Genomic DNA, 24,461 nt, shown 5'->3' with positions numbered 1-24,461 from the left:
ATTGTTTGAACTTAATATGGCTGTACTAGCTTTATTTTGGCTAATGTTTGCATAGTATATTTTTCTCCATCTTTTTACCTATGTCTTTATATTTAAAGTGGGGTCCTTACAGATATTGTATAGTATGACCTTTTTATTTTTTTTAAAAACCAATCTGACATTTTGTCTTTTAACTGATGTTAATGTTAAATGTCTTTAACATTAAATGTCTTTAACATTTTGTCTATACATGTTTACTTGTATAGTTGGATTAAAATCTACAATCTTGCTAGCTATATTGCATTTGCTTCATCTGTTCTTTATTTTTTGACCTTTCTCCCACTTCTGGGATATTGCAGCATATTTTGTATTTCCATTTTATCTCTATTGACTCATCATTTATACCTCTTTTTATTTCCTGTAGTTTTACTAGGGTTTACAATATATACTTTCAGTTAATTTGAGTTAACCTTCAAATGTATACCTCATCATGTGTAAAGACCTATAAAAGTATATTTATAATTCTCTGCTCTGTCATCATATTCAGTTCAGTTCAGTCGCTCAGTCGTGTCCGACTCTTTGCGACCCCATGAATCATAGCACGCCAGGACTCCCTGTCCATCACCAGCTCCTGGAGTTCACTCAAACTCATGTCCATCGAGTCGGTGATGCCATCCAGCCATCTCATTCTCTGTCGTCCCCTTCTCCTCCCGCCCCAACCTTTCCCAGCATCAGAGTCTTTTCCAGTGAGTCAGCTCGTCACATGAGGTGGCCAAAATTAGACTGGTACAACAGTAATTGTGGTTTCGCACTGTTGAACTTTGCTGTTTGATACTCGAATACATTCTTAAATAAATGTGGTTATGTCATACATCATTTTAATGTACAATTCTCACTTCATTTTTTTGCTAATGACTTACTTTGTGTGTGTGTTAATCACAGTCATGTTCGACTCTTTGTGACCATGGAGCCTGCCAGGCTCCTCTGTCCATGGAATTCTCCAGGCAAGAATACTGGAGTGAATTGCCGTTTCCTCCTCCATAATAACTTAGTACTTGCTGTTTACATTTATTTTAGACTAGAGAAATGATGTTAGACAAAAAGCAAATTCAAGCAGTTTTCTTATTCAAGTTTAAAATGGATCATAAAGCAGCAAAGACAACTTGCAGTATCAACAACACATTTGGCCCAGGAACTGTTAACAAACGTACAGGGCAGTGATGGTTGAAGAAGTTTTGCAAAGGAGAGAAAGCCTTGAAGGTGAGGAGCACAGTGGCCAGCCATCAGAAACTGACAATGACCACGTGAGAGGATCATCAAAGCTGATCCTCTTACAACTACAGCAGAAGTTGCCAAGTAATTCAACACTGACCATTCTACAGTCGGCTGGCATTTAAAGCAAACTGGAAAGGTACAAAAGCTCGATAAATGAGTGCTACAGGAGCCGACTGAACAATAAAAGAAACTGTCATTTTGAAGTGTCACCTTCTTTTATTCTACGCAGCAATGATGAACTATTGCTTGATGGGACTGTGATGTATGACGAAAAGTGGATTTTATATGACAAGTTCAGTGGTTAGCCTGAGAAGAAGCTCCAAAGCACTTCCCAAAGCCAAACTTGTACCAAAAAAAGATCACAGTCACTGTTTGGTGGTTTGCTGCCTGTCTTATCTACTATGGTTTTCTGAATCCTGATGAAACAATTACATGTGAGAAGTATGTTCAGCAAATCAATGAGATGCATCAAAAACTGCAATGCCTACAGCTGAAATTGGTCAACAGAATGGGCCCAATTTTCCTCCATGACAACATCTGACCACACATTGCAAAATCAACACTTCAAAAGTTGAATGAATAGGGCTACAAAGTTTTGCCTCATCCACCATATTCACTTGATCTCTTGCCAACCAACTACCACTTCTTTAAGCATCTTGACAACTTCTTGCAGAGAAAATGCTTCCACAACCAGCAAAAGGCAGAAAATGCTTTCCAGGAGTTCGCTGAATCCCAAAGCATGGATTTTCATGCTATAGGAATAAATAAACATATTTCTTCTTGGCAAAAATGTGTTGATTATAGTTATTCTTCTTTTGATTAATAAAGATGTTTGAGCCTAGTTATAATGATATAAAATTCATGATCCAAAACCACAATTACTTTTTCACCAACTTAATATTAATATATTTTATTTCTACATGTGCTGTAAACACAAAAGTCACTGTCACTTCTTTTGCTTTAGAGTCAACTATCTTTGCAGATGCTGACTGCAGCCATGAAATTAAAAGATGCTTACTCCTTGGAAGGAAAATTATGACCAACCTAGATAGCATACTAAAAAGCAGAGACATTACTTTGCCAACAAAGGTCCGTCCAGTCAAGGCTATGGTTTTTCCAGTGGTCATGTATGGATGTGAGAGTTGAACTGTGAAGAAAGCTGATCGGAGAAGAATTGATGCTTTTGAAATATGGTGCTGGAGAAGACTCTTGAGAGTCCAGTCCATTCTAGGGGAGATCAGTCCTGGGTGTTCACTGGAAGGACTGATGCTAAAGCTGAAACTCCAATAGTTTGGCCATCTCATGCGACAAGTTGACTCACTGGAAAAGCCCCTGATGCTGGGAGGGATTGGGGGCAGGAGAAGGGGACGACAGAGAATAAGATGGCCAGATGGCATCACCGACTCGATGGACATGAGTTTGAGTGAACTCTGGGAGTTGGTGATAGACAGGGAGGCCTGGTGTGCTGTGATTCATGGGGTTGCAAAGAGTTGGACACGACTGAGCAACTGAATTGAACTGAAGAGGGAAAACAGCCAGATCTTCGTTTCTAATAACATTCTCCAAAAAAAGGCCAAGGTTCTTCAGAGAAATGCCTGATTGTAGAACTGGAGCAGAAAATACACAGATGACCCTGAAGCATTCCAAAGTAACCAGAAAGTAAAACAGTAACTCCCCTACCTTTTCCCCCTCTAAAAAAACCCCACAACAACAAGGCTATATAAAAGGGGACAGGAACCAAGTGAATAGTCCTCAATTGCTAAAGCTGGAACAATTTGAGCAACAGAATAAACCAGTACTGGTAGAATCATATATTAACAAAATTTAGTACTATTATAACCCAAAGTATAAAATCAATGTACATGAGTTCATATTAATATAAATAAATGATTAAATGAGAGAGAACAATAAGTGACCTGTGCAGAAGAACTCCAAATAATGTATGTGTATAATCTGCCCTAAAAGAGGTGGAATATAACCTCCATTCCTTATATGTGGGCCTCACACAGTAAGTTCCTTCCAAAGAGGGCAGTATGGGAAGGGGGAAAAAAATAGCCAGTGAAATACTATACCAGCAAGGTGATCAAAGTGATCAACAGTCATGGAGATAGTATGCACCCTTGATATAATGTGGTGAAAAGGGCACATTAGTTCCATGACCTTCCTCCCTCAAATGTGTAACACTGGCCTAACCATGAGGAAAACATCAGAAACACTGCAACTGAGGAGCATTCTACAGCATATCTGACCAGTACTTCTCAGAATTGTCAAGGTCATTAAAGTAAGTAAAGTCTTAGATAAATATCAAAGACAAGAAGAGCCTAAAAAGACATGACTACTATGTCCACTACTATGTCTACGAGACATACTACTATTTGATATGGTATCCTGGATTGGATTCCAGAACAGAAAAAGACATGAGGTTAAAAACTAAGTGTATTTGAATACTCTGCACTTTAAAACAATTTATAAATGGACTTTATAATAATTTATCAACACTGACTCATTAGCTGTAATACTAATCTGTTAGTAACAGGAGAAACTGAGTGTGACTCATATGGGAACTTTCTGTACCATCTTTGCAATCTTTATATAAATTTAAAACTGTTCTAAAATGGAAATTTATAAAATGGAATACAAAATTAACTTTGTTTTTATCTTCATTTATTCCATTTCCATTGTTCTTTATTTTTATTTATTGTGCAGACCCAAGAATTTTCTGGTAGCATATTCCTTCTTCCAAAGGACATCCTTTAAAATTTTTTGTAGTGTATGTATGTCTCTTGGCAATAAATTCCCACATTTTTGTCTGAGAAAGTTTTTATTTCTTTTTCATATCTTGAAAGATAATTTTGCTGGGTAAAGAATTCTAGGTTGAGAGGAGGTTTGCTTTGTTTTTTGTTTTCTTTTGACCCATCTCTTTACATTTCAGTTTGGGTAATTCTATGGACAGATTTTTATAACACTGTACAGGAGGCAGTGACCAAAACCATCCCCAAGAAAAAGAAATAAAACAAAGCAAAATGGTTGTCTGAAGAGACCTTACATATAGCTGAGGAAAGAAGAGAAGTGAAAGGCAAAGGAGAAAAGGAAAGACATACCCATCTAAATGCAGAGTTCCAAAGAATAGCAAGCAGAGATAAGAAAGCCTTCTTAAGTGAACAATGCAAAGAAATAGAGGAAAACAACAGAATGGGAAAGACTAGAGATCTCTTCAAGAAAATTAAGAGATACCAAGGAATATTTCATGCAAGATGGGTACATTAAAGGACAGAAACAGTATGGACCTAACAGAAGCAGAAGAGATTAAAAAGAGGTGGCAAGAATACACAGAAGAACTGTACAAAAAGGTCTCAATGACCTGGATAACCACAATGGTATGATCACTCACCTACTGTAAGACATCCTGGAGTGTGAAGTTACACAGGCATCAGGAATCATTACTATGAACAAAGCTAAAGAAGGTGATAGAATATCAAATGAACTATTTCAAATCTGAAAAGATGATGCTGTTAAAGTGCTACATTCAATATGCCAGCAAATTAAGAAAACTCAGCAGTTGCCACAGGACTGGAAAAGGTCAGCTTTCATTCCAATCCCAAAGAAAGGCAATGCCAAAGAATGTTCAAACTACTGCACAATTGCACACATTTCACATGCTAGCAAGGTAGTGCTCAAAATCCTTTAAGCTAGGCTTCAACAGTATGTGAAACGAGAAAACCCTCAGATGTACAAACTGGATTTAGAAAAGGCAGCGGAACCAGAGAACAAACTGCCAACATCCATTGGATCATAGAGAAAGCACAGGAATTCCATAAAAACATCTACTTCTGCTTCCTTGACTACGCTAAAGCCTTTGACTGTGTGGATCACAACAAACTGGAAAATTCTTAAAGAGATGCGAATACCCCACCACCTTATCTGCCTCCTGAGAAATCTGTATGCAGGTCAGGAAGCAACAGTTAGAACTGGACATGGTACAACAGACTGGTTCCAAATTGGGAAAGGAGTACGTCAAGGCTGTATATTGTCACCCTGCTTATTTAATTTACACATCATGCGAAATGACAAGTTGGATGAGGCTCAAGTTGGAATCAAGATTGCCGGGAGAAATAAATAATTTCAGATATGTAGATGGCAGAAGTGAAGAGGAACTAAAGAGCCACTCAATGAAGGTGAAAGAGGAGAGTGAAAAAGTTGGCTTAAAACTCAACATTCAAAACACGAAGATCATGGTATCCAGTCCCATCACTTCATAGCAAATAGATGGGGGAAAATGCAAACAGCAACAGATTTTATTTTCTTGGGCTCCAAAATCACTGTGGACATTGACTGCAGCCATGAAATTAAAATACGCTTATTCCTTGAAGAAAAGCCATGACAAACGTAGGCAGCATATTAAAAAGCAGAGATATCACTTTGCTGACAAAGGTTCGTCTAGTCAAAGCTATGGTTTTTCCAGCAGTCATGCATGGGTGTGAGAGTTAGATGATAAAGAAGGCTGAGCACCAAGGAATTGATGCTTTTGAACTGTGGTGCTGGAAAAGACTCTTGAGAGTCCCCTAGACAGCAAAAAGATCAAACCAGTCAATCCTAAAGGAAATTAATCCTGAATATTCACTGGAAGGACTGATGCTGAAGCTCCAATACTTTGGCCACCTGATGCAAAGACCCAACTCATTAGAAAAAACCCTGATGGTGGGAAAGATTGAGGGCAGGAGGAAAAGTGGGAGCGAGAGGATGAGATGGCTGGATGGCATCACCGGCTCGATGGACATGCGTTTGTGCAAACTCCAGGAGATGATGAAGGACAGGAAACCTGGTGTGCTGCAGTCCATGGGGTGGAAGAGTCAGACACGACAGAGAATAGCGACAACTTCTGCTTACATTTCAGTTTGGGCGATTTTTACTTACAGTAGGTCTTCCTCCTGCCAGGCCTTTAGTGCAGAGTTTGAGTTAATTTAATTAAGAACTAGGCTGAGTTTGTTTTTCATTGTTGATATTGTTACCCTTAGTATAGTTAACACAGGCCTCAAATGCCTCGGGGGGCAGTGGGAGACTGGTTTGCTAGAGGATTTTTGCTTTTTTCCCCCAAAGAAAACTGTTACAGTCTCAGTTTTAAACCTTCTCCTTTGTGTTATGCATCAGGCTGCAGCCTTCTCAGAAATTCTGCCATGATTATGGCACGTTCCTTCTCCTTCACCGCAGGTTGATAGAATTTCCATTTTCTACTGCCCCAGGACAGTGGGAATTCACCAGTCCCCTAAGGGTGACCATTTGTGTTGTTCATCTCGTCATAGATTAAGACTCCTGTTCCATAGGAGTGAAATAGAAGTACCCAGAGAAAACATTTTGCCCATATTGTAGTGGTGGCTCTTCCCCTATCCCAGCTGTATACCAAAGAGATTTTTTGAGAACACTCCCAATTTTTTCTGCAAGAGAGCTTAAGACTTGATCTATATCGCTATCCCAGAGGTTTTACAGAGCTCTGTCAGTGAACATTTGGCCTCCAGCAATTCACCAATCACCCTAGCTTAACTCATTATCTGTGTCTTGCCCAGATAAGTCAGTGCTCCAATGTCCTCTCCCTGCAGTATCTATCCCTCCCTAGAGTCTGGGCCAGCTGGTTGCCCTGAAATCTCAATACTACAATGTTTTCAAGGAAAACTATGAACTTGTTTGTCCAACATTTTTTTAGTGTAAGGCTGGGAGCAAGTTTTCAGTTTTCTGTATCTCTGAATGAAAAAAACACTTTGCTTTTTGACTTAATGAGTTTCAGTTCTGGCTCTCTTTTGCACTACGCTGAACCAGTACTGACCTTTCCCTTGGTCTCCTTATCTTACCTAGCCAAGTTTGAGATTCAAATGATACAATGCATATAAAGATATGTGGGAATCCATAAAGTATTATGCAGTATAGAATAATTATCTAAACCCTGATAGCACTGCTTTTACTTAAAAATCTATCAAATGGCAAGTTCAGCAGCTGCATAGTAGAAAGACCACCTGGCACATCATATTGATTGTTTGAAGTCAGACAGATAAAATTTGCATATATAACTTTTTCTGTAGAAAGCTAAGGTGATAAACATTCTCCCCTTCTTCATAGACCCAGGATTCAAAAGCAAACAAGGCTGGAACATTGTTAAGGGCTAGAATGAGAAGACCTATATTCTTTACAGAGTTAAATGGGAAGGTTATCTGAGGAGTAAACAAAAAAACTTACTAGCAGAAGTTTTTATGCATTCTTTCCTATTCTACAATAGTTCTCTTTGTATGTAGAACTTTCTAACAAATAGAGTTTTTATTACAGAAAAGAATATGCTAAAGATACTGAAACTATGCAAAAGCACAGAGAAGTACTTAAGTTTAATTTATCAAATTGAGGATGACATCTCTAAGTAAAGATTCCAGTCCAGTACATGAAAATTAACGTAATAACTTCTCCATATTTAGCTTTAATTTTAAATAACCATCAAGTAGTTTTATCTCCAGTTTTTTCATAATCTGTTTCTGTGTATTTAAAATAGACTTGACTCTTCAAATGCTAATTTCCAATTGAAATACTCATTAGGAAAAGGTCTAGATCCCATGGAAGTACAGAAAATTCCAAAGGGAAACATATACTATGTATAAAATGCATGTTTTAAAGAATTAAATTTAAGAAAGGTTTAACGTACCAGTGGAGGCATCATGCCCTTGCTGGAAGGGGGGATGACAACTCGAAGATCTGGTTTTCGACTGTTCATTCCAAGATTGCCACCACCTGGAGGAGGGGGAGACTTTGTAGGCATAACTTTGCCTAAACTATTTGCACCAGTAGTTCCGATCAAATTTGGAGAAGCTCTTGAGTTTACAAATCCATTCCCTGGAAAAAAGGGAATTCATTCATTACGTGAAACGAGTCATTAAAATACTTTGGTACAAATATGTTTTCCTCAGTCCCAGGTTTCAAGTGAATCTTATAATAATACTCATAACCATGTTATCTTTGAATAAGCAAAAAAAAAAAAAAGTCAACCTAGTCTGAAATACACTAAGACAACACCACTTGTTTCCAGCCTTACTACTTGGACCTGCTCAGAGAAACTTGAAACACAAGATGTTCCTGAAGGGGTCTCTCTGACTGAGGGACCAAGATGATGGGGGATATAAGAAGATGCCTGAGACCAACCTATTCATTCATTCTCACAAGAAAACAAGGGCATTCCGACTAAGTTCAGGACATCCCCTTAACTGAAGCTTATTTAGCACTCAGTTCTAAAGGCTTATTTTCACCAAGTACTTCTTTTTTTACAGCTCTACCTAGAGCTGTTCTATTTCTTTAGCTGCCACTCAGGTCTTCATTAAGTATTTGTGATTTCTATAACTTTAATCATCTAATTCCTACTTTTTAACTTCCTTAAGAATTAGAAAAATAGAGGAAAACAATAGAATGGGAAAGACTAGACATCTCTTCAAGAAAATCAGAGATACCAAGAGAACATTTCAGGCAAAGATGGGCACAATAAAGGACAGAAACAGGATGGACCTGACAGAAGCAGAAGACATTAAGAAGAGGTGGCAAGAATACACAAAAGAACTATACACAAAAGATCTTCATGACCCAGATAACCATGATGGTGTGATCACTAACCTAGAGCCAGACATCCTGGAATGTGAAGTCAAGCAGGACTTAGGAAGCATCACTATGAACAAAGCTAGCAGCGGTGATGGAATTCCAGTTGAACTATTTCAAATACTAAAAGATTTAGACACTCAATATGCCAGCAAATTTGGAAAACTGAGCAGTGGCCACAGGTCAGTTTTCATTCCAATCCCAGAGAAAGGCAATGCCAAAGGATGTTCAAACTACTGCACAACTGCACTCCTCTCACATGCTAGCCAAGTAATGCTCAAAATTCTCCAAGTAGGCTTCAACAGTACATTAACTATGAACTTTCAGATGTTCAAGCTGGATTTAGAAAGGGCAGAGGAACCAGAGATCAAATTGACAATATCCACTGGATCAACAAAAAAGCAAGAGAGTTCCAGAAAAACATTTACTTCTGTTTTACTGACTAAGCAAAAGCCTTTGACTGTGTGGATCGTGAGAAACTGTGGAAAATTCTTTAAGAGATGGAAATAGCACACCACCTTACCTGCCTCCTGAGAAATCTGTACGCAGATCAAGAAGCAACAGTTAGAACTGGACATGGAACAGACTGGTTCCAAATCAGGAAAGGAGTACAACAAGGCTGTATATTGTCACCCTGCTTATTTAACTTATAGGCTGAGTACATCATGTGAAATGCTGGGCTGGATGAAGCACAAGCTGAAATCAAGATTTCCGGGAGAAATATCAATAACCTCAGATATGCATATGACACCACCCTTATGGCAGAAAGCAAAGAAGAACTAAAGAGGCTCTTGATGAAAGTGGAAGAGGAGAGTGAAAAAGCTGGCTTAAAACTCAACATTCAGAAAATTAAGATCATGGCATCTGGTCCAATCACTTCACGGTAAACAGATGGGGAAACAACGGAAACGGTGAGAGACTTCAAAATCACTGCAGATGGTGACTACAGCCATGAAATTAAGACGCTTGCTCCTTGGAAGAAAAGCTATGACCAACCTAGACAGCATATTAAAAAGCAGAGACATTATTTTGCCTACAAAGGTCCATATAGTCAAAGCTATGGTTTTTTCAATAGTCATATACGGATGGATGTGAGTTGGACCATTAAGAAAGCTGAGCGCTGAAGAATTGATACTTTTGAACTGTGGTGTTGGAGAAGACCCTTAAGAGTCCCTTGGACTGAAAGGAGATCAAAGCAGTCAATCCTAAAGGAAATCAGTCCTGAATATTCATTGGAAGGACTGATGCTGAAGCTGAAACTCCAAAACTCTGGCTACCTGATGCGAAGACCTGACTCATTGGAAAAGACCCTGATGCTGGGAGAGACTAAAGGCAGGAAGAGAAGAGGACAACAGAGGATGAGATGGTTGGATGGCATCAATAACTTGATGGACATGAGTTTCAGCAAGTTCTGGGAGTTGGTGATGGACAGGGAAGCTTGGCATGCTGCAGTACATGGGGTCACAATAAGTCTGACACAACTGACTGACTGAACTGAACTGCTAAGCAAGTCATCTGGATATAAAATGCTCATCAAATAATTTTATGCAATAGCAGGAAGGTTTAATAGAAACAAACAGAATGGAAGATTAACATTAATAAGTACAGATTAAAAATATTTCTCTTAAAAAAAGGCATGAATATGTGTTCTTAATTTCTCTGATAATCTATAGATTCTTACTTGATTTGCACTCAAACCTGAAGGATAAAGCAGCATTTCCTCTCAAATACATTATAAAATGATGCAAAGGTATAATTTAGAAAAATGCATTATCAAGAAATACTAACTTTTTCCATGAGAATCAAATTACAAGAATGAAAGGGGACCTAAAAGCACGATATTTCTGAGTGTGAAGTCGGAGTCTGCAGTGGATGATAACAAGATGATGTAATAAGCATTTGGTAAATTGCCAGACTGAAACAGATGTACCATTCGTTATTTTGTGGAGTATAGTGATATACTACCTAACATAGGCCATCTTACTTCCAGTTCACTTTTTATGACCAAAAAGAAGATATTGTTGGGACAGACTTTTGAAGTATATACTTTTAAGTTATATAACTCATCTTGTCACAGCCTACAAATTTAGGAATAAAGTACTGACTCTAAATGAATAAACCCAATATAATGTGACTTTTATTAAAATGTGTTTTCAGGCTTTATGATAACTTATGCCTTGATACCACTGTGACAAAAATGCTTAGCACTACACACGAATACCTCTACAAAGTTGACAAAGCCAATCTTAATTATGGTGCTATAGCTCTAAGGCAAGTCATTCAATTATATCAATCTGGTTCCTATTTCAGAATATCTTATCAGCTGAAATACTGCACTGACGTGGCTGGTCTACTCTTCTAGGGCTTATTACTATGACTCTATCTGAGAAGTTGAACTGAAATGGAAGGGATTTTTAAAATCTCCAAAGATTCTGAAAAATTCATCCAAAGCAAGGTTTATAGTTAACTCTGTCATAGTTGACAAATTTTTCATAAAATCAAACTTTCAGCAGATTACTCAATATAAAAGTAAATAAATGAAAATATATTTAAAGTCTATAAAATTATCTCATTTGTATAAAGAAATTAAGTTTCTAAAATTTAAAAAGACCATGGGTTTTAAGATCGGTGATGACTTCTTTACTTGATTCAATGAAAATTCCTATATGATGAAGAACGTGGATTCTGTCCATTAAACACTTAGGATCTAAAACAGAAAATCATGAGATTCAGGTTCTTCTGTATTCCCTCTAAACCTCTTCTGAGTGCACAGTCCCTGAAAGGCTACATTCTCCTTCTCCTTTAGAGACTTCATGCATCCCCATGGCTTCTACCACTGCCTTAATGGAATATTACTCAGCCATTGAAAAGAATGTATTTGAATCAGTTCTAATGAGACGGATGAAACTAGAGCCTATTATACAGAGTGAAGTAAGCCACAAAGAAAAACACCAATATAGTATACTAACGCATATATATGGAATTTAGAAAGATGCAAATGATAACCCTGTATACGAGACAGCAAAAGAGACACAGATGTATAGAACAGTCTTTGGGACTCTGTGGGAGAGGGTGAGGGTGGGATGATTTGGGAGAATGGCATTGAAACATGTATGTTGTCATATGTGAAACGAATCGCCAGTTCAGGGTCGATGCATGTTACAGGATGCTCAGGGCTGGTGTGCGGGGATGACCCAGAGGGAGGATAAAGGGAGGAGGGAGGTGGGAGGGGGGCTCAGGAAGGGGAACTCATGTACACCCGGGGCGGATTCATGTCAATGTATGGCAAAACCAACCAATATAATATTGTAAAATAAAAAAAAATAAATAAAAATAAAACAGGATACACAGGAAAAAAAAATGACTCTTAAATCTGTAGTTCTCCTTTGTGTTTCCTAATTTCCAGGCTACACACAACCATGTGGTGGGAACTTTCCCCCAGATATGCTGCTGACATTTCAAACTCAACCTGTTTTAAATGACTGTTCTACTGTCTCCTCCATCCCACCCATCCTCACTTTCACAGAGCTATCAAGCTTTGCTAGTCTTTCTTTATAATCCCTTTCTCCTTAGCTATCTCTTCTTTTTAAGTGTCATTGCCTCTGCTGTAATGCAAATCCTTATTACCTTCACTCAACCCTAATCAACTACAAGATCTCACTGAGCTCATTGTACTCCAGTATATTTTTTTCTCTTTCTGTACATGTTTTAGAAAAGTGAAATTTGGGATTTTGGTGATTCTACTTTATGCTTGTTCTTTGAACATAGGCCCAAAGTTAAAGAGTTCCCCAAATCATCTGAATTACAGCATTACCTGAGTATTAAATGGAAATTCTATGTAGAGAAATTTACTTAGTAAACCATACTCAATAAGCAGATTGCCTCCATGATAAATGTATACAATTTATAATACATGCAAAACTAGCAGGTTTTATTTGGACAACATATATAATATACTCACAAAATCATTTTATATAAAATAAAACAAATGAATGCTCTAATATACTATAATAATTTTATGACTGAAGAGGTACCATATTGTCAAGGCTGCATTTGTCACCCAGCTTATTTAACTTATATGCAGAATACATCATGTGAAATGCCAGGCTGGAAGACTCACAAGCTGGGATCAAGATTTCTGGGAGAAATATCAACAACCTCAGATAGGCAGATACCACTTTAAAGGCAGAAACTGAAGAGAACTAAAGAGCCTAGTGAAAAAGTTGGCTTAAAACTCAACATTCAAAAAACTAAGATGGCATCCAGTCCCATCACTTAATGGCAAACAGATGTGGGAAAAGTGGAAACAGTGAGAAGATTTTATTTTCTTGGGCTCCAAAATCACTGTGGATGGTAACTGCAGTCACAAAATTAAAAGATGCTTATTCCTTTGAAGAAAAGCTATGACAAACCTAGACAACAGCATATTAAAACGCAGAGACGTCACTTTGCTGACAAAGGTCCATACAGTTAAAGCTATGGTTTTTCCAGTAGTCATGTACAGGTGGACCATAAAGAAGGCTGAGTGCCAAGGAATTGATGCTTTTGAATTGTGGTGCTGGAGAAGACTCTTGTGAGTCCTCCCCTGGACTGCAAGGAGATCAAACCAGTCAATCCTAAAGGAAATCAACACTGAACATTGATTGGAAGGACTAGCGCTGATGCTGAAACTCCAATACTTTGGCTACCTGATGCAAAGAGCTGACTCAATGGAAAAGACCCTGATGCTAGGAAAGACTGAGGGCAATAGGAGAAGAGGGGGACAGAGGGTGAGATGGTTGGATGGCATCATTGACTCAATGGACATGAGCTTGAGCAAACTCCGGTAGATAGTGAAGGACATAGAAGGGTGGTGTGCTGCAGTTCATGGGGTTGAAAAGAGTTGGACAGGACTCAGTGACTCAACAAGAACAACAAAGTTCAAAAACTAGAAAAAAGGAAGGAAAACACACATTCCCACTATTCTATTATAATCATTTTAGGTTTCTTCTCCTTTCCATGTATATATTTTTGGCATAGTTTTAAATTACAACTAAAAAGGAATAAAGTTGAAAACTTTAATTTACTTAATTTTCATATGTTGAATATGTTGATAATTTCCTGTTATTCCCTACTAGAAATAAAGTTGCAAGGAACCTTTGCATAATCTGATTGATTTCTTTACGAGAGATTCTTAGAAATGTGCTAACTTACACATTTCTTACACATCTGAGAGGAAAACAGGTATTTTTATGACTACTGAAACATCTTATCAGTAACTTTCCAAAACGACTGTTACTAATTTGCAATGCTACAAACACATAACATCATCAGCTTTACCCACCTTCATCAGCTTTCCATGTCACAATAAAAAGTGGCAATAGTTGGCAATTACTAGGTGGGGATTTTTGATTTCATTTTTATTTGAATTTATGATTATTATCGACAATGAACATCCTTTTCAATTTTAAAAATACTAGTTGAGTTTCTTTTTTGCATTGCACATATAAGTACATTAAAGGCTTATCCACTTATCAAATATTAGATGTGGCTTGTACTTTTATCTTCTTCTCTTTTAAATTTTTATTGGAGTACAGTTGCTTTACAATGTGTTAGTTCCTATTAAAGCAAAATGTATCAGCTATACATATAATTCCCTCTTTTTAGATTTCCTTCCCCTTCAGGTCACCAGGGTACATTAAGTAGAGTTCCTGTGCTGTACAGTATGTTCTCATTAGTTTTCCATTTTATACATAGTATCAACAGTGTATATGTGTTAATCCCAAGCCAAACCTCTTCCCCCTTGGTATCCACATATTTGTTCTCTATGCCTGTGTCTCTATTTTCTATTTCCTTTTTCTCTTAAGAATGAAAAAAATCTATTCTCTCACATAAGATGACTTGGGGAAAGTGGCTGCAGGCTCAGTGCTTTCAAAGTTCAACATGGACGACCCACAGTCTTTCCAGCTTTCCACTATGCCAACCTTGACTATTGTTGGCTTGTCTTTATACTGACTCGTTTCGTGATTTTAAGATTAAGCTGCCAATCAGCTGTCACATGCAAACAGTAATGCTCAGACTCAAAACGCTGCCAAATCTTTGTGAGTGTGAATGTGTGAACTTTTTTTCTCTCTAAATTTCAGAATTAATAGTATAACTATTATACAATACAATTAATAGTATATAATACAATTAATAGTATACAATTCTATAGTATACTACTATACAATTACATTCTCTTATAGTTTTAAGTAACAACATACGTGACTATAATTATTTTTAACAGCAAAGTGTATTTCTAAAACTTTTAATACATATACAGAAAATTTTATGAAACAAAAACTTAGAGGAGCAAGTATTTACCATATGAACCATGTAATTAAGCATTAGCAGACCAAGAAAGAGAACACTGCTAGAACCCCAAAGAATACTGCCAGTTTGATTACTGCTACAGTTCCTTCATATTCATTGAAGTATAGCATTACTTTGGGTAAAGATACTATCATGTACTCATCTACTCTAATGTGGACAGAAATCTGGATTATTCTAGATGCTGGCTGTAACGAATAATGACATGTACATTCTTTTACATATCTCTTGGTGCTCATGATGCAAATATGCACCTCTCTAGTATATAAGGATGAGTGAAAATGCTGGGTCATGGAATAAACATTTGCAACTTTAGTAGGTAATGTCAAAATGATCACACCAATTTGCACTACCATCATCAGTGTATAAGAGTTTGGGCTTTTCCATACTCTTGTTAACACTTGGTATTATCTAACTTGTTTTAGCTGCTTTGATAGGTACCCAATGCTATACTGTGGTTTTAATTTTGCATTTCCTTGATTACTGAATCACAAGCTTCTTTTCACATGGTTATCAGACACCTGGATAGCTTATTTTTTGGAAATGTCTGTTTTCACACACATTTTTAAAAACTAAATTTTCCTTTTTTAATTTGTATGTATTCTTCATAAAAACTCTGGTTTTATATGTACGCCACATACATTCTCTGACTCTGTGTTGCCTTTTCATTCTCTTTATGGTATCTTGATGAACAAAAGTTCCAAATTTTAGCACAGGCAAGCTGATCAATCTTCCCTTTACGGCTGGGCTTTCTCTGGTTTCCTATTTAGCAGTCTCTCCCTATCCTGAGTTCTGTTGTCGTTGTTCAGTTGCTAAGTGATATCCCACTCTTAGTGACCCCGTGGACTGCAGGACGCCAGGCTTTTCTGTCCTTCACCATCTCCAGGAGTTTGCTCAAACTCGTGTCCATTGAGTCGGTGATGCCATCCAACCATCTCATTCCTCTGCCATCCACTTCTCTTGCCCTCAATCTTTTCCAGCATCAGGGTCTTTTCCAATGAATTGGCTCTTCGCCATCAGGTGGCCAAAGTATTGGAGCTTCAACATCAGTCCTTTCAATGAATATTCAGAGTTTATTCAACACTTAAAAAGATCAAGGATGCTTCTGCTTTCAATAGAACATGGGCCTGAAGCCTTCCAGCTTTTAGAAACAGACAGAAGACTCCAAAAAAGTTAAAATAAGATTAAGGCAAATGGGGGGTTCACATGAAAATGTATTATGCATTTGAAAATGACAGGATCAGTAAAATTGATGACAGTTTAAAGATAAAGTGAAACTACCTGGAACTGGTCTATCATAAATCTCTAAATGTGGACGAACACAATAAGTTATTGCATATTTTAAGTATAAAACATTTGGTTAAAACAAGTAGAATGTACAATCTCTGCTTACATTATAGAATAAATATTTTTTTCAATGTTTACATTCTTTTTGTATAAAAACAAAAAATGTCATTTTGTGTGCAAAGAACCAAATCTGACCACATGCTGAGCCACACACACAAGTGTACAAATTTCAGAGAATTTAACCATACGGAAGTCAGTACTCTGGTAACAAAACAGTTCAGCTAGAAAACAATACCCGTAGATAACAACAAAATGCCATGCATTTGGAATTAGGAAAATGACTTCTAAATAACTATAGATCTTATCTTTATAACTTACTTCTAATTTTCTTTAACTTGTTTTTTCCTACAGAGATACAGGCTTATTTTGCTCAGGGTTTTCCAGTTTTCTGTTTTAAAAGACAGATTTCTCTTAAAGCACAACTTTACCTACATCCCACATGGGTTTTATAAGCCTTCTGGAATCTGTGGCTTGATGTGTTTGTCAGGTTTGGAAAACTCTCAGTGATTATCTGTTCAAATACTGCTTCTGGCCAATTTTCTCTCTTTTTGCCTACTGGGACTCCAATTTTAACTATGTTACAACTTCTCGCTGTACCTTGTAGGTCTTAATCTTCTTTTGAATTATCCATCCTTTAATCTCAAAAATTTTGAATACTGTTCCTGTCTTATCTTTTAACTCACCAATTCTCCCTTTCGCTTTGACTAAATCTCTTATAAAACCCACCTAATAAGTTTTAAACACTATTACATTTTTTAGTTCTAAATGTTCATTTTTTAAAGATGCCAGTTCTCTGGACCAAATGCTTAATCTACTATTTATTTCCTTGACACAATAAACATTACTATGTTAAAGTCAAAGTTTTTGCCTAATAATCCCAAACCCTGGAGTTTCTAAGAAGTTGGTTCTATTGTCCATTTTTAATGCAGGCTTTCATTTATTTTGTATTGCTCCTAACTGTGCTTTTAGCTAGGAATTTGCTTGTATGTCAAGAAGAAATAATAAGGTCTGGGAGGGTGTTTTATTGTTCCTCTTATTCTACAGGTACCCAAAATGACATAATGATCTCAGTTCATTTCCAAGGCAAATCACTCAATATCACAGTAATCCAAGTCTATGCCGCAATCATTAATGTCGAAGATGAAGCTGAACGATTCTATAAAGACCCACAAGACCTCCTAGAATTAACAACAAAAATGTCCTTTTCATCATAGGGGACCTTGATACCTGGAGTAACAGGTAAATTTGGCTTTGGAGTACAAAATGAAGCCGAGCAAAAGCTAACAGAGTTTTGCCAAGAGAACCCACTGGTCATAGCAAACACCCTCTTCCAAAACACAAGGAAATTACCAGATGGTCAATATAAAAATCAGATTGATTATATTCTTTACAGCCGAAGATGGAGAAGCTCTATACAGTCAGCAAAAACAAAACCTGGAGCTGACTCTGGCTCAGATCATCAGCTCCTTATTGCAAAATTCAGGCTCAAGCTGAAGAAAGTAGGAAAAACAACATACCTAGCCCATTCAGGTATGACTTAAATCAAATCCGTTATACAGTGGAGGTGATGAACAGATTTAAGGGACTAGATCTGGTAGACAGCGTGCCTGAAGAACTATTGACAGAGGTTTGTAACACTGTACAAGAGGTCATGACCAAAACCATCCCCAAGAAAAAGAAATGCAAGATGGCAAAGTGGTTGTCTTGGAGCTAAGAAAAGAAGAGCGGCAAAAGACAATGGAGAAAGGGGAAGATATACCAAACTGAATGCAGAATTTAAGAGAATAGCAAGAAGAGAGAAGAAAGCCTTCTGAAGTGAACAATGCAAAGAAATAGAGGAAAACAGTAGAACTGAAAAGACTATAGATCTTTTTAAGAAAATTGGAGATACCAAGGAACATTTCGTGCAAGATGGGCACAATAAAGGACAAAAATGACAAGGACCTAACAGAAAGGATTAAGAAGAGGTGGAAAAAATACACAGAATAATGATACAGAAAAGCTCTTAATGACTAAGGTAACCACAATGGCATGATCACTCACCTAGAGCCGGACATCCTTGACTGTGAAGTCAAGTGGGCCTTAGGAAGCATTACTACAAACAAAGCTAGTGGAGGTGATGGAATTCCAGCTGAGTTATTTCAAATCCTAAAAGACGATGCTGTTAAAGTGCTGCACTCAGTAGGCAAGCAAATGTGGAAAACTCAGCAGTTCCACAGGACTGGAAAACATCAGCTCTCATTCCAATCCCAAAGAAAGGCAATGCCAAAGAATGTTCAAATTACCGTATAATTGCACTCATTTCAAATGCCAGCGAGATTATGCTCAAAATTCAAGCTAGGCTTCAACAGTACATGAACCGAGAACTTCCAGATGTGTAAGCTGAGTTTAGAAAAGGCAGAGGAATCAGAGATCAAATTGCTAACATCCTCTGGATCATAGAAAAAGCAAGGAAACAAACAGACAAAAAACCTACTTTTGCTTCATTGACTACACAAAAGACTTTGACTGTGTGGATCACAACAGTAATATTCCTGAGGAGATGGGAATACCAGACCACCTGACCTGTCTCTTGAGGAATCTGTATGCAGGTCAGGAAGCAACAGTTAGAACTGGACATGGAAAAATAGACTGGTTCCAAATAGGAAAAGAAGTACATCAAGGCTGTATCGCAGAAGGCAATGGCAAGCCACTCCAATAGTCATGCCTAGAAAATCCCATGGCTAGAGAAAGCTGGTAGGCTGCAGTCCATGGGGTTGCTACAAGTAGGACACGACTGAGGACACACATTGGGGAAGGAAATGGCAACCCACTCCAGTGTTCTTGCCTGGAGAATCCCAGGGACGGGGAAGCCTGGTGGGCTGCCGTCTATGGGGTCGCACAGAGTTGGACATGACTGAACTGACTTAGCAGCAGCAGCAGCAAGGCTGTATATTGTCACCCTGCTTATTTAACTTATATGCAGAGTACATCATGAGAAATGCTGAAGTGGATGAAGCACAAGTGGGAATCAAGATTGCCAGGAGAAATATCAATAACCTCAGATATGCAGATGACACCACCCTTATGGCAGAAAGTGAAGAACTAAAGAGCCTCTTGATGAAAGTGAAACAGGAGAGTGAAAAAGTTGGCTTAAAGCTCAACATTCAGAAAACTAAGATCATGGCATCTGATCCCATCACTTCATGGCAAATAGATGTGGAAACAGTAGAAACAGTGGCTGACTTTGTTTTGGGAGGTTCCAAAATCACTGTAGATGGTGACTGCAGCCATGAAATAAAAAGATGCTTGCTCCTTGGAAGAAAAGCTATGACCAACCTAGATAGCATATTAAAAAGCAGAGACATTACTTTGCCAACAAAGGTCCATCTAATCAAAGCTATGGATTTTCCAGTAGTCATGTATAGATGTCAGAGTTGGACTATAAAGAAAGCTGAATGCCGAAGAATTGATGCTTTTGAAGTGTAGTATTGGAGAAGACTCTTGAGAGTCCCTTGGACTGCAAGGAGATCCAGCCAGTCCATCCTAAAGGAAATCAGTCCTGAATATTCATTGTAAGGGCTGATGCTGAATGAAGCTGAAACTCCAATACTTTGACCACCTGATTCGAAGAAGTGACTCATAGGAAAAGACCCTGATGCTGGGAAAGATTGAAGGTAGAAGGAGGAGATGACACAGGATGAGATGGTTGGATGGCATCACCAACTTGATGGACATGAGTTTGAGTAGGCTCTGGGAGTTGGTGATGGACAGGAAAGCCTAGGGTGCAGTCCATGCGGTTGCAAAGAGCTGGACACGACTGAGCGCCTGAACTGAATTCAGCAAGATGATTTTTCATTAGGAAAAAAATAAGAGTTCTACTGTAATATCACTTTGAATAACCATAGTTTAAAGCATTAGTAAAAATGCTAAACAGGTTAGCATTGTAAAGGCTCTAATACATCCTACAGTACAGAAACCTGTTTAGTTTTACTTAGTACAAGGTCTGCCACTTATATAGGTAAGTAATTCTTTTCATGTAGTTCCAAGAAACATACTTTGAACAATGTAGATGAGAAATCATATCCACAATTTTTACTATACTTTCTTCTTAATTTCTCTGGGAATTTAAAATGTTTAATCTTTACATTAAAAAAGATTTCAGGGATAAAATTGAGTTTAAACTATTTTTCCAAACTACTAAACCAAAATGGCATCACTGCTGAAAATAGGCTAAAATACATTTTCTGACTCTTCTTCACAAAAACTAACAATATTCTATAATACCTATGAGAGACCATTTATTGGGGCAGGGGGTGATTTATAGCAAGAAACATGTATGCTATAAGTACCGTACAAAAATAATAACTTCCATTTGGTATCTGAATTAAGTGATGCAATGTGCCTACTTAGTTGAATTTGAATTCTAAGGTGGTACATGTTAAAAAGCAGTTACAACAAAAACATCATTTAGGATATAAGGCAAACAAGTAGAAAAAGTAGAAATACACCAAGCACAGGTAAAATAGGTATGTAAGAGTATGAACCAGTAAGGAATCAAGACATTCAATCTTGATGTGTCCTAAGACTGAGGTTATACTGTAGTACTGTGTAGTAACAGAAACATACTTTCAAGTAACTCACTAAGCAGTTAAAATATCTTAATACTTACATTTTAAATTAAAAAAAAATTCAGCTTCACTAATCGCGATCATTAACATGATTAATTAACACTATTAGCACTAAATATATTAAAACAGTTGCCTATGACTGGGGACTGGGGGTGGGGGAGAAGGAAGGGAACAGGAGTGGAAAAGAAGTATAAAGGGGTAAGTGAATAGCATACTGAGAGATGCTGAGAGGACGTGCCATGATTTGAAGAGTGTGACTACTGTGATCCTCCAAACCTGAGAGTCTAGAAGCAAGCGGAGGAAGCTTAGAAAAGAAACACGAATTAAAAAAAAAATAAAATAAAAGTAACAGGATTAGATAATATGTAAAAGGTCAAATTAAGACGATGACAAAATCTGAGTCTGAAATCATCAAATGGAACACAGAAAACTCAGCAGCAAAGTCTAGATTTATAGTTGCACGGCAGATAAGAAAGAATAGAGAAAAAGCTTCAGGGAAATATGGACAGTACAAAACCAAAAATAAAGCAAGAAGAGAACTGAAAGACTTGTTTGATAGGAAGGAGAACAATGTTTATCAAGCCAGAAGGATGAGAGGAAAAAACAAAGGCAAAGGGAAAATACTTTATGAAATAAAAATAATTTTGGAATTAAAACTAAGAACTAGTCAAAATTAATATTAAACAAAATAGAAATTATTGATTCTAGCCTTAAGCAGGCTGGATAGTAGAGAGGAGAGCAAATGCATAGTTTTGGGAGAATAAAAGCATATAGGAAAATGCAATATAAGAAGAGCATATAGGCATGTAAACAAATAAAATAGAGCTGAAAAGAAATAAACTATAAATATTAGGAAATACAGTTACAAGGATAGCAGTCCTAATGTATAATTGGTAAGACCTTTATGAATTTCTCCACATTTAATTATCTGTTAAAAAAGATCCTACAACAGATCCTATCTGAGTACATTAAAACAGCAATTAATACAGAGGCAAAAACAATTAGGCATTTATTCCTACTTTAGGTAACTATATGTTTTGTAACTCTCATTAAATAATGTCTGTTTCTTTTTCATCATTTTAAATTAAGTTATTCAATCGTCAAAATTTTCTTAAGGCAGAAAAGTAGAAGTTGCTCAGTTGTGTCCAACTCTTTGAAACCCCATGGACTATATAGCCCACAGAATTCTCCAGGCCAGAATACTGGAGTGGGTAGCCTTTCTGTTCTCCCAGGGATCTTCCCAACCCAGGGATGGAACCCGGGTCTCCCACATTGCAGGCGGATTGTTTGTCAGCTGAGTCACAAGGGAAGCAGCTCCTCACATTTTTGGAATAAGTGGGTTGAATATATGTAATAGGGAATTTTTCTATAAATGACCTGTTTTCAGATGTCACTTTGATCACACAATATCTAAAAGTGGAAGGGAATTCCTTCCCTTGCTTTCGGAGACAGGGACCAAGACCATCCCCATGGAAAAGGAATGCAAAAAAGCAAAATGGCTGCCTGAGGAGGCCTTACAAATAGCTGTGAAAAGAAGAGAAGCAAAAAGCAAAGGAGGAAAGGAAAGATATATGCATCTGAATACAGAGTTCCAAAGAATAGCAGAGAGAGATAAGAAAGCCTTCCTCAGCGATCAATGCAAAGAAATAGAGGAAAACAACAGAATAGGAAAAACAAGAGATCTCTTCAAGAAAATTAGAGATTCCAAGGGAACATTTCATGCAAAGATGGGCTCGATAAAGGACAGAAATGGTATGGACCTAACAGAAGCAGAAGATATTAAGAAGAGGTGGCAAGAATACACAGAAGAACTGTACAAAAAAGATCTTCACAACGAAGATAATCACGAAGGTGTGATCACTCACCTGGAACCAGACATCTTGGAATGTGAAGTCAAGTGGGCCTTAGAGAGCATCATGACAAACAAAGCTAGTGGAGGTGATGGAATTCCAGTTGAGCTATTTCAAATCCTGAAAGATGATGCTGTGAAACTTCTGCACTCAATATGCCAGCAAATTTGGAAAACTCAGCAATGACCACAGGACTGGAAAAGGTCAGCCTTCATTCCAATCCCAAAGAAAGGCAATGCCAAAGAATGCTCAAACTACCGCACAATTGCACTCATCTCACACACTAGTAAAGTCATGCTCAAAATTCTCCAAGCTAGGCTTCAGCAATATGTGAATCATGAACTTCCAGATGTTCAAGCAGGTTTTAGAAAAGGCAGAGGCACCAGAGATCAAACTGCCAACATCTGCTGGATCATGGAAAAAGCAAGAGAGTTCCAGAAAAACATCTATTTCTGCTTCATTGCCTATGCCAAAGCTTTTGACTGTGTGGATCACAATAAACTGTGGAACATTCTGAAAGAGATGGGAATCCCAGACCACCTGACCTGCCTCTTGAGAAACCTGCATGCAGGTCAGGAAGCAACAGTCAGAACTGTACATGGAACAACAGACTGGTTCCAAATAGGGAAAGGAGTACGTCAAGGCTGTATATTGTCACCCTGCTTATTTAACTTATATGCAGAATACATCATGAGGAACGCCGGGCTGGAAGAAGCACAAGTTGGAATCAAGATTGCTGGGAGAAATATCAGTAACCTCAGATATGCAGATGACACCACCCTTATGGCAGAAAGTGAAGAGGAACTCAAAGGCCTCTTGATGAAAGTGAAAGAGGAGAGTGAAAAGGTTGGCTTGAAGCTCAACATTCAGAAAACGAAGATCATGGCATCTGGTCCCATCACTTCATGGGAAATAGATGGGGAAACAGTGGAAACAGTGTCAGACTTTATTTTTTGGGGCTCCAAAACCACTGTGGATGCTGATTGCAGCCATGAAATTAAAAGACGCTTACTCCTTGGAAGGAAAGCTATGACCAGCCTAGACAGCATATTAAAAAGCAGAGACATTACTTTGCCAACCAAGGTCCGTCTAGTCAAGGCTATGGTTTTTCCAGTGGTCATGTATGGATGTGAGAGTTGGACTGTGAAGAAAGCTGATCACCAAAGAATTGATGCTTTTGAACTATGATGCTAGAGAAGACTCTTGAGAGTCCCGTGGACTGCAAGGCGATCCAACCAGTCCATTCTAAAGGAGATCAATCCTGGGTGTTCATTGGAAGGACTGATGCTAAAGCTGAAACTGCAATACTTTGGCCACCTCATGCAACGAGTTGACTCACTGGAAAATAGTCTGATGCTAGAAGGGATTGGGGGCGGGAGGAGACAGGGACGACAGAGAATGAGATGGCTGGATAGCATCACCGACTCGATGGACA

At 37.8% G+C, this 24,461-nt stretch overlaps 1 protein-coding gene across 9 annotated transcripts in view; it reads right to left on the bottom strand.

The window, feature by feature from the left end:
- MEF2A (myocyte enhancer factor 2A) overlaps positions 1-24,461 on the bottom strand; it is a 201,386-nt gene that overhangs the window by 23,939 nt on the left and 152,986 nt on the right. For 6 of the 9 annotated variants that reach the window (XM_088829695.1, XM_055417699.2, XM_055417700.2 and 3 more), the window contains one exon: positions 7,934-8,121. In XM_088829695.1, the coding sequence (XP_088685821.1) occupies positions 7,934-8,121 (188 nt within the window). The remainder of the gene's footprint in view (positions 1-7,933; positions 8,122-24,461) is intronic. The other 3 variants (XM_055417703.2, XM_088829694.1, XM_055417704.2) reach the window with 1 other exon arrangement.

This window comes from Moschus berezovskii, chromosome 21 (genome assembly GCF_049115385.1).
Source record: "Moschus berezovskii isolate FMDL1 chromosome 21, NW_MosBer_1.0, whole genome shotgun sequence".
Lineage (NCBI taxonomy): Eukaryota > Metazoa > Chordata > Mammalia > Artiodactyla > Moschidae > Moschus > Moschus berezovskii.
The sequence above is the reverse complement of the archived record's forward strand: the minus strand, read 5'-3'. Positions and strand labels throughout refer to the sequence as shown.